Here is a 17,857-nt window from a genome sequence, read left to right on the forward strand (position 1 = left end):
CAGCTATATATCTCAAGAGTTAAATGTATCGATTGTTAGATAATTTAATAAGATTGTATCCTCCCGGCATCTATAAAGAGGTAAAAGTCATGTGAAACTCCACTGATGTTCATGACACCTGGAACTTCCTGTACTATGAACACCACCAAAGTCACAACTCCCTGTTCTACCTTTTTAACTGTCCATAACTTCAATATAATTTTTAACAGGTTAAAAAAAACATTTGTACTTTATAAAATAGGAGTTGTACGTCCTTTTAGGGGGGTGCAACATGCCCTTATTGTTCTTAAATATGACTGAATTCAGTTTAACATCTCATTTCAGTTTATTACCCATGTACTAGAAAGTATTTTTTATTCATGGTGAAAATAAAATAGAACTGAATATAATCATATTTGTAAAATAACAAACCCCTATAAAATACTTTGCAGACCTCTCCAATAATAACGTAATCAAATATAGCTTTGAGTAGCTTGGGGAGTCATTCGTTTTTTTGATGCGGAGGACACACAAATTATCCAGAAACAGGTAACCACAATGGCCGCAATGACTGAAGCTTAACCCTTTGAATGCCAAGGCCACGGCATCAGGAGTGCCACAGCCTCTCCTCTATGTGACGATCACATGAACGTTAGAAGCAATCGCACGATCCCGATACCACTAATGATGGTGCAAACGAAGGAGGAGTCTCCACTTCCGTTTACTGTGGAGTGCTGAACACGACCTTCCCATGCCCATGACATATATACTGTGTCATGAGGCCCCTGGCAAGCCAGACCTCCTGAACAAGAGGCACAGCGCTTCACAGCCCATTAAATAGGAGCCAATGCGTTCTAATTAAAAAGGAAAAAAATCTTATTGGAGTTCAACAAAATGTACGTGTATGTTTTATATTTATAACACTAACCATGTACACAGCACTTAACAGACCTGCTGTACAAGACCTAAAAACAGGAAAATAGGAGTGAAGTCCATCTAATAAACATTGGGAGAAAGGAGTCCCCCTACTCAGAAAAGCTTAAAATCTAGTTTAAATGAAGGTGTCCCCGTAAACATCTCTGTGGTGCCAATAACTCCAGTAAACCCTATTTGTCTGCATCCAGCACTTTCCCTGCAAACTTAGAAAGAGCAATAGATCACAAACTGAAGACAATTGAACTAGGACAGCTGAGACTCCAGTAAGGTACTCTATGTTGTGTGCACAGTAAATTCTATATGCATAAGATTTATAAGCAGTTATACACATATAGCCTGCCTACATGACAGATTATAACCCATACTTAATAATAGGTGCTGTTCCATAGGCCACATTAAGACATCTTAGTCAATATGGGCCTATACATCCGGTGATTACTCGGCACTGAAAATGCTTTATGCAAAGAAATGATAGAATTGCAAACAATCCTTGTTTTTAGGTAACAATTTCAGAACTACCAAAATATTTGCCTATCAATGCACAATACCAATCCATAAATTGTACTACATTAAACAGCCAACTTTTAAAGTATTTCCCCAGTGTATGGAGATAGGGTACAAAGCACATGCCTGAAGACATGCAATTTTTTCATATTGCATGCAGCTACACACAAGTTAATGAAAATAGAAGACAAGGGAGGTTTAACCAACGAACAAGAGGAGGGAATCTCAGCTTACAAAAGCATGGTATATATTTAGAGCAGTATCTGATCAATAAGTTATTTGAACCAGAACATGTACGAACATGAAATATGAATCTCAATGCATCTTTATTAATGACATTGAAAGTGAAAAAACAAAACTAGACTGTATGTTAGACCAATAAAGTTCTAGTCCACTGAAATAAATGCCAGTTAACCCAATTAAGGTCAGAGTGACCTGCGTTGGACTACATTGCTCGACCCCTGATGCTAAATGGGATAACATAAGGCTTACATTAAACAAATCTGTCAAAATAGCTGGAGTAAAAAAACAAATGCATGAGATATTGGAGCTAACTTACCGGCTTTGTTCCTTCCTTTGGTTTATTAATTGGATGAGTTCCTTGTCAAAGTATTCTTCCTCAGCCTCCTCTTTCTCTTCCTCTTTTTCCTGGGCATCAACATTATCCTTGTGCAGCTGGCTAGAGATGTGCTTGGCGTATGCAGAGAGGCCCACCACTGTTACCTGGCAGACCCGGCACTCATGGCTGCAGTCCCTGGGGAAAGAGGCAGAAGGAGGGCACTCAATTCTTCCGACTGGCATTGCTGACAATTGCAGGCTAAGCTGTGTTTCCTCTGAGGGCGGGGGTCACTTTGATCAATTTGTGGAGCACTGAGAAGCTTTCTGGCACAGAGAAAGCTGGTTCAGTAGCTACTCACCTTTTACCTTGCGTTTACAAAAACGCAACCTCTATATAAAACTTGTTTAAATAATGGTACATCTTGAAATAAACCAGGATAGATTTTTCTCCAACAATTAAGAGGCAAAAAACTTGTCTTGTTCGAGAAACTAATAATGAAATCTTCTTTAATTGTTGTACTGAAAATCTTACCCACAGAGGAGACACAGCTTAGAGGAAGGGAGGCTGGGCAGGGGGAAGAGGGCTTACAGAGCTAGCTAAAGCAGCTCTGAAGCCCTTGCATGGTGCCAGCTGCTGTGAGCAGCCTTGGTGACAGTTTCTACTTTTATTCCCAGCATCCAAACGCTCCCTACAAGTTCAGAAAGAAGGCAAGAGGGGGATGGGACTCTGAAGCCAATCGTAGGACAGTAACATGACCCAGAACAGCTGAAACACAGGTCGAGAATTTGAAAACCCCAGCCTCACAGCATATGATGAGAGAGGGTGTTTAGAATCCAACGTACTTAATTTGGCCACAAGAAGATATGCATTATGCTACAGCAGACCAATTCAGTGGGTGGACGTTGCCAGCTGTGGAAAGGCAAATGGTTGCAAGAGTGCATCTGTGCATCTAACCACAAAAGCTTAGAGAGCAAATTAAACAATACACCTTTTGTATCTTAAATTTGTCACACAGCACATTTGGTGGAATAATGCTTGGTATTAAATCAGCAATCCCAGCTGCTTTTTTTTCTCCATGGGAAGCGAGGGGTCCCTTGGAGCTGAACCCAGGTTTATTTAAGCTACAGGGAACTCCAGGTTCCCGAGATATGATATAAAATGTGGGGAGCAAAGGCATCAATGACCAAGAAAAAAAAGAGAAAAGAAAAAAAAGAGAATTAATTTTTTTATTTTTTTTAAATAGTGTCATACATTTCCACAAAGAAAGTGTCCATAAAAGCAGGAGGTGGGGCAGGGGAAAAAACTCATCAGTAAGTGGCAAATCGCAAGTAAATCCACTTGTAGGTAACCCTTCGTTAGAACTTTTAGTCAGCAGAATGTGGGTGATCTAGATCTAAAATATAAACCATCCACTGCTGTTTCAGAGAGATGCTGCCACGCATCCTGCCAAGACTTTGAGACAGGAAGTGACCAGGGCGGACATAGGCCAGCCACAAGGGACGCTGGAGCACACCCGAGCGGCAGCAAGACTACTCATGCACAATATTATGCACGGCCACAGAAAGCTTTCCCAGGGCCAAGGACTAAAGTTTCCCCTGGGGCCCTCCACCCACGTGCCGGCGGCCTTGCGAGAAGCCTCCTATTCTCTTACACTCCCCTCTTCTCACGCACCTCTTCGCTATCTCACCCCCCTGCATAAACCTTTCCATCCCCGCCGTCTCTCATTCTCCCCTTCCCTCTCTTACATCCCCCTCTTCCCTCCCTTCCCTCCCTTTTACAGCTGTCTGTATATACATATATATACACACAGACACACACACACACACACACACACACACACACACACACACACAATAAGCCCCTCAACACACACACACACACACACACACACACACACACACACACACACACACACACACTAAGCCCCTCAACACACACACACACACACACTAAGCCCCTCAACACACACACACACACACACACACACACACACAAAGCCCTTCAACACACACACACACACACACACACACACTAAGCCCCTCAACACACACTACGCCCCTCAACACACACACACACACACACCACACACACCACACACACCACACACACCACACACACCACACACACACACACACACACACACACACACCACACAGACTAAAGCCTCCTCCCCAAATACACACACACACACACACACACACACACACACACACACACACACACACACTAAAGCCTCCTCCCCAAATACATACACACACACACACACACACACACACTAAAGCCTCCTCCCCAAATACACACACACACACACACACACACACACACACACACACACACACACACACTAAAGCCTCCTCCCCAAATACACACACACACACACACACACACACACACTAAAGCCTCCTCCCCAAATACACACACACACTAAAGCCTCCTCCCCAAATACACACACTAAAGCCTCCTCCCCAAATACACACACACACACAAAATAAGCCTCCTCCCCAAACACACACAAAATAAGCCTCCTCCCCAAACACACACACACACACACACTAAGCCCCCTCCCCAAATACACACACCTTGGGGGGCAAGGGACCTGAGAGGGTGATAAGGGGATCATGGGCATATGGGCTTATCTGGGGCCCTTGGGTGGCCTGCTAGAACCACCTGGCTAGTGCAGAGAGCCCTGCAGACCCTAAGGAAGGGAGGGACAGATGGGCGGTGCCGAGCAAAGGGGAGGGCCCTTCAGTCCTGCAGGAGAGGAGGGAGGGGAGGGACAGATAGTGGTGGCAGCCAGAAAAGGGGAGGGCCTTCTTGCCTGCACATAGGAAACTTTACAGTTGTCGGCAGGAGGTCGGGCCCCTTGACTGGTCGTGTCCTGGACAGTAGTCCCGGCTGTCCCCCACTGTCGGCGGCCCTGATACTCTGTACAGAGTCTAAACCAGTCTTTTTGCAAGAGGGTTCCTCAGACATCCCTGACATTTTAAGTCATATGAAAATTGTACCAAATACATAAGATTTTACAATACATCTGATCTCAGACTCGCTATTAGAGAGGGTTGGGGTTCCTTACAATACATCTGCTCTCAGACTCGCTATTAGAGAGGGTTGGGGCTCCTTACAATGAATCTGATCTCGGAGGCGCTATTAGAGGGCGTTGGGGTTTCTCAGAATCTCACATAAGGTGCCTTCACCAAAAAAAGGTTGGAAACCACTGTTCTAAACTTTCATTCTGGTGACCACTGTGGCCCTCACGTTTTCAATGTCCTAAAGTGCTTCACTTCCTAAAGGATTGGATGATGAATGAAAAAGTAAGAATTGTTATAAGCTGTGACATTTTAATTGGCCATAAAGAAAGCTTTGCTTCAATGTAACTGCATACAGAGCCTTCAAAGTCTTAGAGGCCTCTCCATGGATTCTCGTAAAGAAGAGATCTCAGATGAAAGCTCAGAGGGTACGATTATATCTCTGAAGGACTACATCTGAGAAGCCAAATACTAAATTATAACGCAAGGCTTTAAAAATGGTCACTTCCATTTTGTAATCCTGCAACGGAAGTTGCTATGATGATGATCGAAGTAAAGGATCAAAGATTTTCCTTGATATTCATATCCTTAAATGTACAGGGGGAAAAAAGTGCAAAAGGGTACCATTGAGTATTTTTATTGTTTTATGAAACATTCAAATGTGTCTCTATTACATGTTGTGTTTATTGTGAATGTCACCTAAATAGCAGCACCAAGACTATCAGGGACACCCCAGGTTACATAGATATTAAACTTTTACATTTCCAAGACTAGAATATTTGTCTAGAATAAACAATATGACAGCCAAGATTATCCTAACTCAAAATCTTAAAACTTTATTTCTGGAAAACTGGGAGATTCCTGAAGATAGTCTTTAAAAAAAACAAAAAAACAAAAAAAACCAAGAGGATTGCTTCTTTAAAAACATTGGCCGGTGCTTTGAAGCTTTTATATATGGTACATGTCCTCCCGGGGTTTAAGCTCACCACATCCCTTTTTTAAGTAGCATGTTTTTCCATGTTCCTGTGCATGACAGATCCACTGAGGTCATCCTTCCTCCAGCAGAAGTAAATGAGCATACGAACATTGAAGTATCTTAACAAAGCTTTTTCTTTAATCATGACCATGGCATTACATTTACCTATTCTATCTTCATAACACTGCCCAACTGATGTTCTTCAAGAAGTAATATTTGATGGTTTCCAGAAAAAGTCATTTACTGTGTACGTCAAATGCGTAGGAAGGGTGAGAGAAAGGTTGCATAGTTCACAACATATTTTAAACGGATGGACCTCGGAGATAAAAGGGCCTCTTCTGGAACAGTTGCTCTATAACTGGTATCAGCTGTTGCACTCATGAAGGGATGCCATGGATTTAAAATAAGGTGGAACATATAGATATCTGTTATTTCACACAACCCCCTTTCATACAAGTTTGAACGGAGCTGTGCTGCCCAAGCATGTGAAACGGAGTGTTGAACAAAATATGCTAATATAGAAGCCGAATGTTACCTGCCCCTCAAGTTCTCCAGCTCTCTGTGATGCAGCATACTACGCATGTGCTCATCCATTTCCTAAAGAAAACACAAATTAAAAAACGGTGAGACGCCTTTAATACAGTATGTACATCAATATCTAGATTTCTGCATTAAAAACATAAGACAATAAATATAAAAAGTACATTCAACAATATTTTCTGATATTACTCCTCAACTAACTTTCTTATGTACGTAAACATACCATTGCAAGTCAGATTTTTATTTTTTAACGCAAAGGATAGTTATATAAATGTCTACCCTTTAGAAACGGAGATTCCCGCCTCCTGAGACCAGGATGAGGTAAACCGCTGATTACCATGGTAATGTAGGACGTTACTTGAGCATGTATCATGTGAAGGAAAGGTAATGGTTATTGATCATCCGCCGGAGGAGGACACGCAAGGCCTGGCAGAAGCAGATCGGGGTAGAGAGGGAAGAATAGGAAGGGGTGCACCGTCGTAGGCGGGATCGCGCAATGAACGCTGTTCCACGGTGGCCATTTTCCCCGCGATCCCCGTTATAACGCGGTCGCATTATGTGAACCCCAAACTCCGCATTATAACTGGGTTCAGCTGTACACTTGGGGAAGAAAACACATCTTTAAATATCATATATACAAATTACCTTTTTGGAACTGTAGACAATGTGGCACAAGATGCATTTTCGTTCCCGCACCATTGTGACCACTGAGTGGAAACTCAAGCCATAACTGTAGGGAGATAAAACAGAGACGTAATAGGTTAGAAATAGTAAGCAGCATCAACAATTTAAAGCACAAGAACGGCTGCAAATACCAAATACTGCATAACAAAGAGTTATAGAGCCTCCCTCCCCCCCCAAAAAATGTTATGTCTACCCAACTTCATAGAATGCTGGAAATGCAGTGTTATGGGGTTCTGATCCAAACCCAATGTATTATATTAAATAACTCAATGACAAAGAGAAATGTTATGAGTAACATTTAACATTTTTATTTGCTTTTCTGTTGCTCTGCTTTGCAAACATACACACAGATCTTAAATGTGCTTTAAGACCAGGGGTGCTCACTCGTCCACAGCAGGTCAGTATATCCCTGCTTCAGCTTCAGTCATTTACTGAGCCACCAGTGCTGAAGCAGGGATATCCTGAAAAGCTGACCTGTTGGTGGCCCTTGAGGACTGAAGTTGGCCACCTCTGCTTTCGATGTTCCTGTATCAAAGTGGTTACGTTTTGGTGGCATATAACATCTAAATACCTTTTACCAACTGGATCTAAAATTATACTGACAGTTTCTAAGGCGTATCAAAGTAATCATACACTATTATTACAGGGACAGGCTGACTCTTCCTCCATCTGCCCTGTAAACACAGAACTGCTTGAGAACCAGCACTAAAAATACAGTCCATAGACAACCGTGATTGGCTCTCAGTGGGAACACAGGGGACATGAACTTCTGCAGTGCATCAGAGGACACATTCAAACACATTTACACACAAATGGGATTTAGAAATACCAAAAAAATATAAAGGTAAAATCGACCGCTTTCATCACCATTGGCCTGTTCTGATCTGACCGGAGATTAAAAAAAAAAATAAAGAAGAAGAAGGAGAAGGAATATTACAGTGGTAATTTGACTGCCTTTGTATCGGATGAACCTGGCTTGAATCCCAAAGTCAGCTCCTTTGACCTTGGGCAGGTCAATATCTCCAGGTCCTCCAGCCAACAAAAATGAGATTCAATGGCGGAGGGACTTGTACCTGAAGAAGTTCTTTTTTATGTTCAAAGCTGTGTACACTATCTACACTGTTCATCATTAGTTATACATTCACGGTAACATCTATAAAAATGCTAGCCTTGGATCTATACAGCTACCTTTGATACATTTTGACTTCATGCTGTTTTTGCCAACTCTAACTCCTGCTCTTGAAAAAAAAAAATTCTTTATTTATTTTACTTTTCACCTGCCATTATTCTCTATTTACTGCTCCGCACACTTGGCTGTTTCGCTAATGGTGACAATTACTTTGCAAGGAAAAGACAGGCAAGTACTATGTATAACATCCTATCAATGCAATGAAGGTTTAAACCCAACTGTACTATGGGGGCAGAGGGGGGGAAAGATTGAGATCATAGGAATTCTCCAAGTATTTTAATTTTAAAAAGAACCTGCATTTAACTTAAAGACATCAATGCAATTAATTCAGTTTGATCACAGATGGGACTGCCCGTTAGAAAAGGTTTTGTGTTGCCATTTCTAAATCTTTTATCATTACTTCATTTTTCACTCACATGACCAGTTTCTAGAGGTCAAACATACAGAAGAGAACATATGTGAAATTCTAATTTTCCCTGCAGATCAATGTCTGAAACATTCTGACTATATAAAGCAACAGCTGAAGGGAAGAGGGCTGTGGGACAGGCTCAGCATACCAGCTGCTTTTAAAATATTTACACTTTCATAGAATTCTCTGATTAGAACTTCTGCTATCTTGTTATGTAGTATCGGTCTCCAAGGGAAACAAATTAACTTTCACAAACATCTTAACGGGCAGCAAAAGGTCTATATTTGATATATAATCTGCCCACAAATTAGGTAGAAGATTAAAAAAAAATACAAGTACTAACAGGATTTTTTAAAGGAAACCGAACCCACACAGGGGCCTGTTATATGGATCTAAATATACATAAATAAATGGCTGCTATATAATAGTGAGACATGTTTTGCTAAACAGAATACTGGAGGACTTTAACGTGAGGAGTAAAAGGGCAAGGGCTGAGATTATGAGATTCCTAAACTTAATGTACATTTCCTGCAAAAATATATAATTACAAGCAAATCCTAAACATCTACATTCTAGTTCAGCGGTGCGCAAACTGGGGGGGGGGGAGGTACAATTTTGGGCACCACTCCTTAGAAAAGACATTATGGAACTAGAGAAAGTGCAGAGAAGAGCCACCAAATTAATAAAGGGGATGGACAATCTAATTTATGAGGAGAGGCTAGCTAAATTAGATTTGTTTACATAGGAAAAGAGGCGTCTAAGCGGGGATATGATAACAATATGCAAATACAGGCAGTCCTCGGTTATCCGACACAATGCGTTACTCAAAATGGCGTTGGATAGCGAAACGTTGTAAAGAGAAACACGTTTTCCCATAGGAACACTGTTTAAATGAAAGGATCCATTCCTGAAGGCATTTTTAATGCTAAAATACACAAAATATTTTATGCAGACAATAAGATATGCAGCACACACAAATTATATAGTGCATATACTGTATTATATATATATATATATATATATATATATATCATAATATATAATATAATATAAAAATATAATATAATATATATATTATATACACATAAACAACTTTGTAAAGCATTGTAAGAGGCATTGGATAAGCCGTTTAGGCGTTGTAAAAATGAACATAGGAATGCATTGCATAGCGTTGGATAAGCCATTTGTTGTAAAACGAAGCGTTGTAAAACGAGGACTGCCTGTATACTCGGGGACAATACAAGGAGCTTTCAAAAGAACTATTCATCCCAAGGACAGTACAAAGGACTCGGGGGCATCCCTTTAGGTTGGAGGAAAGGAGATTTCACCAGCAACAAAAGGAAAGGGTTTTTACAGTAACGGCAGTTAAAATGTGGAATTCATTACCCATGGAGACATGATGGCAGATACAATAGATTTGTTCAAAAAAAGGTTGGACATCTTTTTAGAAAGGAAAGGTATACAGGTATATAGCAAATAAGTAAACATGGGAAGGATGTTGATCCAGGGTGTAATCTGATTGCCAATTCTTGGAGTCAGGAAGGAATTTATTTTTCCCCTTATGAAATATCATTGGATGAAATGACAAGGGTTTTTTGTTTGCCTTCCTCTGGATCAATAAGTATAGATATAGGATAAAGTATCGGTTGTCTAAATTTAGCATAGGTTGAACTTGGACATATCTTTTTTCAACCTCATCTACTATTTAACTATGTAACTATGTAATATGTAGAGTGAGTAAATTGCGATCTTTCCTGACGCGGCACAAAATAACTTCGAGGTGGAGTTGTTTTGAATATAAAGTATATTTGAGATATACTAAAATCATTGATCAAATCGATGATGCCAACAATATTTACATTTTTCACTAATTAAAACAAAATATAGCTCACCCTTTCAGTGCTTGATCTGCACCATATTGCTGTTTCCAAAAGCAAGAATTAAGCTATTTATATTGTTAGCGGGTGCAAGTTAAGTTTTTTTTTTAGTTACAGTGATTTTACTTTCTCAAGTTAACGAAAATAAACTGGAAATACACGGTGTCAGATCAATCAATTTGAAAATGAGCTCTATGCAGAGGGGAACGTGTTACACCAAATGGTAATAGTTGTACTGTACTGCAATGTTTCTCAACTATGGGAAAGCATATTCTGGAGGGATCGAGTGGGTTAATGAAAGATTTTGTATTGCATACAGAAAACAAAAATAAGAATTCCAGTTACATTTACAAAAGTTGTCATTCGCATAGCAATAATTGTGAAGCCACATGTCAACTTTGTTATAATTAAGTATTTAATTCAACTTTCCAACAAGTTGTATAGGACAGTTAATGAACCAACTACTGATAAACTGTTTATTTGATCCAATTGCGGAGACAGATAAATTACACTGCTGTAACTGTATCAATTGGCTGATTGTATTGCAACATTTTTAATAGGAGATGTTATGATCTTGTTCAACTGAATAGGCCGCATGGTTTCTTCTGGCACTGGAAGATGTCTCGTGGCCTAGCATTGTTGTGTAAATATGTTTAGAAGTGTATAGACAGGCATCAATATTCTAAATGTGGAAGTTGCAAATGGGTGAATCAGTTGCACAAATATGTACATTTTAGACTTGAGTAGCTGATGAAATAGTCTCAAAAGAAATACAACTGTGCATACAAAAACTCCAATACCAAGTACCTTAAAGAGAACTTTGATGTTTGCAAACACTTCGCAAACATATTTTGACAGTAATAGTACTTATTTTAAAACAAAAGACACCCACTTTTTACTTTTAACCATAAAAATGGGCAAAATACCCTTTACCATTTTTTAAATTGGCCTACATTGTGTAAGGAGCGGAAAAGGTTTGCACAGCTCCAATAAAAAAGGAGACCACAGTCACACCTCGGACACAGTACTTAACCAAACAGAAGTGCACAGGTTTTCAAAATTAAAAAACATGCACACATTCTTCTGTGAATGCATAAATTGGTGCAAAGGTGGGAGATCTGAGAGACGACATGAACAAAAATGGTGTGTGTGTGTGTGTGTGTGTGTGTGTGTGTGTGTGTGTGTGTGTGTGTGTGTGTGTGTGTGTGTGTGTGGTTATTACTAATGATCAAACTGTTTAAAAAATCCATGGCTTGTAACAATGTGATTTTTTTAAATCTCATTACCATTTTAGTTTACAGCAAATAAAAATATCACTTGTGAGCACATTCACATCTCAGATAGGTCTGCTAGCCTGCTTGTCACCATTATCGACTAGCATGTAATGTTTCCATGGCAGCAAGGGATTCTGGGAAATTACATGCAAATGAGCACACCGTTTAACATACTTTAAAGCAGCAATACACACACACACACACACACACACACACACACACACACACACACACACGATGTGATGATGCATAATTCTACTTTCTTACCTAAGCTGGCAATCATTTGGTGCTCCTGTTATAAATCCAGATTATGCGCCTAACGAAATTACTGCCTTCTAAGGCTGCGATTATACCAGCTTCGGCAGGGTGCCCTCAGGACGATGCGCAAGCCCGAAACCTGCACTGCAGGCAGGAGACATCGGGACGCAACAGGGAGGCATGCCCATGAAGTTACGTGCGGATCGCCCTCATTAGCTGAACCACTTACGTGACATGGCCGTCGCGAGGGGAAATCAATTTCCCAGATCTGCTCTAAATTGACACGCTTGGCAGCCTCGTTCGTGTGCACAGTTGTGCGTGCATAGTGCCAAACATGGATTGGCTTCGACGGCGCGCAACATCGCGCGCGCCTTTGGTATAGCAGGGCCTAACTTTGCGCTGCAGTCTGAAATGCTGCAGCCGATATGTAACATTATATTACTAAGTGCAAGACATTATTGTTACAGCTTTCAGAGCTGCGCTTATAGTGCTGGCGACGCGACCGATGACGTCACCCCCCCGCGAAAGTTACAATTTAACTTTCAGCGATGTCACTAGCAACGGGGTCTTTGATTGCTTTACCGACAGTCAAATGTGGCGACAGTCTGTAAAAAATCAAATTTAACCAGCTTCCGAATTATTGGTCGCTCCGTCGCCCGTCAATTGTTTTGTTGCGACGTCGCGTCGCCGGCACTATAAGCGCAGAGTGACGTCGCCGGCACTATAAGCGCAGCCTAACAGACAGTCTGCTGTTATGAACACAGATATGTTTGTGATACTTAGTTGCAAAAAAAAAAAAAACAATGCTGACAGTAATCTAATATTACAGAATTTATGTATTTAAAAACAATATATATGATTTTTCACGTTCTGCTGCTTTAAAATGCTGTGAGGCCTTTTGATGTACCAAGTACTGGAAGTGAAGAGACAGCCTGCATGGTCTGCAATATAAAGCTTAGAATTTTAGGGACACTAGGAGCAAAGCAAAATTCTACGGTTTCTTCATATACAAATGTAAACAGACCAACTTGTAATAAATTATATATTTCTATTTTTCAAGATATATATACACAAATGGAAAAATCTGCGCCAGATCGTGTATATGTATACATGTAATATACATGGAGTTAACCTCCCAAATACTGAAAAGCAGGCATAGTGCAAACTCCTACTAATATACACAGTCTATAACAGTACTACTGAATGCTTATACACAATTGATTTTTCTTTATTGCAGGTTAACGGGAGTAGAGGGAGCACAAAGATTCGGGGGACACAGCGACTTAGTCAGCTGCAATAAAAAAATATATCCAACTGAGCTATCAGGTCATAATTACTCCTACTGAAAAGGATAAAATATCATTTACATACCACAAAGCTTCCATGTGACTGAACACACATTCTTCAAGCTAAGGCCGGAAGGCATCCATGATCAGAAATACTCTGAAGGCATAGTGCCTTATGCATAAACCCAAAGCCATCATTATCACAGAAACATGGCTAACCCCCAATACCCTTGGCGCAAATATCGCCATTCAGGGATACTTCATCTCTAGGAAAGACAGGTCAAAGAGGAGGGGGGGGGGGTTGGTTTTATTTTATATTGCAGACACATTACAATTTACGCTGCTAAATTGCCCCCCAAGCAACCCTCTTTTGAAATCCTAGTTGTCAAAATCTGCCTCCCCTTTACTAAGCTTGTCATGATTGCTAGCATCTATTGCCCCCCTACAGTCCCTGACTGATATCACCCAGTTGCTTGGCTCAATCTCCTCTCAATGAGAAGAGTGAGCTGCCAGTTGTTGGGGATTTCAACTACAATTGTCTCGACCCTAAAAAAAACAACAAAATCCAGATACAACTCAAGTCACTTAATGCAACTGATTTCCCAACCCACACAGACAAACCTGAAATCTCACAACCATTCCTTGCTAGACTGGATTCTCTCCTCTAGTCCCAGCAGAATCCAATCCTCTGGCATCCTACTGTACCTGACATTTTCAGTGACCATGCAACAGTGCAGCGGTGTGCAAAGTGGGGAGCGCGACCCTCGGGGGGAGGGGGGGAGATTTTGCTGAGGGGGCGCAGGCAGTTGCCTAGGGCCCACGCTCTTCCCCCAAGCATTTAAATTAAATGCCGGGGGATCACGTGAGGCCTCTGGAACTGTTTACTAAACGGGATTCTGCCGGCTGTGACGCGTCGCCACTGCAACACGCGACAAATGACGCTGCGCGTCACATGACCCTGCAGCGTAACCAGACGCGGATGAAGGTAGGCGGGGGCGCGAGAGCCGGAGGGAGAGAGACAGGAGGGCGCAGCACTAAAAGTTTGCGCTCCCCTGCAATAGTGTACTGCGCAAGGAAAATCAAACCACCCCAATCAAGACCTAAAGTTCTCCTCACTAGAACATTTAGAATCTTTAACCCACAACAGTTTCTGGCTGATCTTACCAACTGCCCTTGGTACAGATTCGACTTAATTCCCGACCCCGATTCAGCACTCGACTATTTCCAATCCAAGTTCTTAAAACTCTGTGATACCCATACTCCACTACGCAGAATAAGAGTACGGGGGGCCCACATTCCGTGGGTAACAACCGACCTTGTAGCTCTCTACCACCTTAGGGATGCCTTGTGGAAAAGCTACAAAGTATCTGGCACTACCAAAGATCTTAATTACTACAGGCGCCTGCGAAATATCTGCACAAGGCGCACAAGGCAAACAAGACACGCCAGAATACTTCAAATACAGCTAACTTCTCAAAAGTCATCAACAATATTTTCCAACCTTCTAGCCATCAACAACCATGTAACATCATTAAGGAGGATACTACTCTGACAAATCCCTCTGACATTGCAAATGCATTCAATTAATACTTTGTTGGGGTGTGCTACTAACTTATTAGAAAAACGCAATATGAACAACAAACATGAACCTCACTCTGCGAGTACCTCTATAGCCCCACTCTCTCCCAACACTGCGCACAAATTTCAATTTGTCCCAGTATCTTAAAAGATTACACAAGCGCTCCTCAAATTAAAACTAAGTATCCAATGTTGACCTGATTTACTGCAATCTAAGTTCCTACGACTTGGTGCCCCAGCCATTGCCAAACCGCTTGCTTCCCTAGTCAAGTCAACTCTATTTTGGTCTGCAAGCCAAATCCCCAAGACCTGGAAAACTGCCAGTGTTGTTCCAATCTTTAAAAGTGGGGACAAACGCTGTCATGACAATGGAGAAGCTCACAGCCATGCTCCATAAGAGAATGCCTCAGTTTTGGAAAACCTGGGACCTATGGTTCATGACACAGGACCCCGGTCAGGCAAGGGTCTAGGTCAGGCAGCAGTCGCTGAACCATGAAGTCAGAGAACTTGGAGGAAGCGGCTTACGCTTACAGATCGTAGGGAACGGGCCAGAAGAAGTATCCCCAAAACGTTGCCCCCCTCTACTTACCCTTCATTTGTATGCACCCTCCTTTTTGATTGTTATCCCCCACTTCCCTTTTTTCCACCCACCCCCCTACTTTTGTTTTCCCTCATCTTGTTTTTCCAATTCCTTATCATCCATTGGACCCCTTCCCCCCTTAGGTGTCATTTAGACATGGAGTAATCGGTACCTTCCTATACTCCCGCATCTTTCATTGTGTATGGATATTTTTTCGTATTAAATTTACTTATTTGATTATTCCTTAATTGAGTGCTGGGAACTACGTGTTTGGTAATATTTAATCATCAGATCGCACCATTCCTCTTAGAAAAGAACAGATGGGTGCTAAGGGACCAAAGGAGACCCTCTTCCCTTAGAATTAATACATAAATCCAATGTGGTTCCCAGCCCTGCAAGATGAAAGTTAACAAAATCAGAGAGTACTGCAAGTTTTATGAAAAAAAGAGCATATTTTACTAGATTGTTTGCATAGTAAAAACTACAACATCCACAAAAAGAGAAGCAAAGAAAGGTATGATACAACCAAAGAAATTCAAAGAATATTTATCCACCAGCTGTAATGTTTGGGTAGAAGAAAACAGATCTGTAATATGCAAAAATCGACATAAGGAGCTATTACCAGGACAAATGTCCTAGGGATACTAGAAAATATGTGAGAAATAGATGGGGGGGTGAAACATAGGAATGAACAGGGTGTAAAGACTACGAATAAATTAACAATGAGTGTACATTTCAGGGACAAGAAACTTCTTCAAGCCCCGCTCCCATTCATTTAAGAAACTTGTGGCAGTTCCCTTATCCTTAAATAATTCTCCTAAAGTGGAAAAAAGTATGCAGAGAAATTGCAACAGAGCGCTCCTCCTGTCCGTCGATGTGCTCAGCTCGTCTTAATTTTTATGGACAAGGTCACGTACGGCACCCAACTAGGACTCGATCTGCATACGCGGTCAAGGGTTAATACGGAAGCTCGCAAGCGCTCCCACTTTTCGCCTCCGCAAAGGTCCGTCACATGGACAATATCTCCTCTAAAGGATCAAGGATTAATATCAATACTCAACCCACAAGCTGCCCCACTCTTCACCTCCGCAAAAGGTCCCTCAAATGAGTTGTATCTCTCCTCAATCCATCCCAATATACCACCGCCACAAACAGCACACAAGTGAGCACGTGACTTAGATATGCAAACCGGGTTAATACACACAGCTACTCTAGCCACCCCACCTTTCTCCTCTGCAAGGAACCAGTGAGTTAATATTAAACCCTACTCAATTGCAAATCATATCTATCCACTGCCACCACCTGAGGGTATGCAAACATGATAAAATATATCAGACTAATATTTGCCAGGACCCCAGGTCCCTGTTTATTATAGAAGACTATGCACTTTAACACACCAAAATTAGATGTAGCAAAAATGTGTCCAAATCGTAATTACTCTCCCCAGAGCATGCAATCAGTTCATTCAGAGCCCAAAGCATTACTTATTAAATGTTCTAATATATATAAAAATACAGTGCTTAGATAACAGAAAAGGAATTACAAAAAAACACAGTTACTATACAAGGCATAACAGCTTCTTAAAATAAGATAAACATAAAAGAAAACCTATACTTTACAAAATGACAGATTTTCACCCAGAGAGGTTACTGGTAAGAGACGATGAAATATCCAGTATCTGGTCTCAAATACACTCTGTGGACATCTGATTTTCTAAATCTTTTTCCAGACTTAAATACATTCTTTCCTTATGGCACCGGTATAAGCCCACCCCTCCTGGAGGATGCTTTGAAGCTGCTCTACCCAGACCATGTCTATTGAACTTGATTAAAACAGTTGACACCTTGAGTGGGCTATCCAGGATGGACCCCCGCCCCCAGTAAGTCCCTTTGAAGTTCAGAGCAGACCAAAGAAACAGTCCTGATCAGTTTCAAACCCAGCATTTCATATTTTCTTAAAACAAGTGTAGCTCATTAACCCCTCAAGTACCAAGGGGGATTAAATGACCTAATAGCTCATGACATCATGACAGACAACAACGTCAAAGCTTTTCTAAATTGATGTGTGTTGTGCATCATATTAACCTACTGTAGTGGTGAGAAGATGTTTGAGGGTCCTACGAGATGAGATTATGCTATGGACAATACATGAGAATGTACTAGAGATATTGGGTTGATATAAAGATGTTCTAAAAACAAGGTG

The 17,857-nt window shown here is 41.2% G+C and overlaps 1 protein-coding gene across 1 annotated transcript in view; it reads right to left on the bottom strand.

The window, feature by feature from the left end:
- The window catches only part of ZNF106 (zinc finger protein 106), a 69,021-nt gene that overhangs the window by 49,757 nt on the left and 1,407 nt on the right, over positions 1 to 17,857 (bottom strand). The window contains exons 2-4 of the mRNA XM_075614144.1: positions 7,166 to 7,250; positions 6,516 to 6,577; positions 1,979 to 2,173 (exon numbers count right to left, since the gene is read on the bottom strand). Coding sequence (XP_075470259.1) covers positions 1,979 to 2,173; positions 6,516 to 6,577; positions 7,166 to 7,219 — 311 coding nt within the window. The 5' untranslated portion in view covers positions 7,220 to 7,250. The remainder of the gene's footprint in view (positions 1 to 1,978; positions 2,174 to 6,515; positions 6,578 to 7,165; positions 7,251 to 17,857) is intronic.

The sequence above is a fragment of the Ascaphus truei genome, chromosome 9 (assembly GCF_040206685.1).
Source record: "Ascaphus truei isolate aAscTru1 chromosome 9, aAscTru1.hap1, whole genome shotgun sequence".
Lineage (NCBI taxonomy): Eukaryota > Metazoa > Chordata > Amphibia > Anura > Ascaphidae > Ascaphus > Ascaphus truei.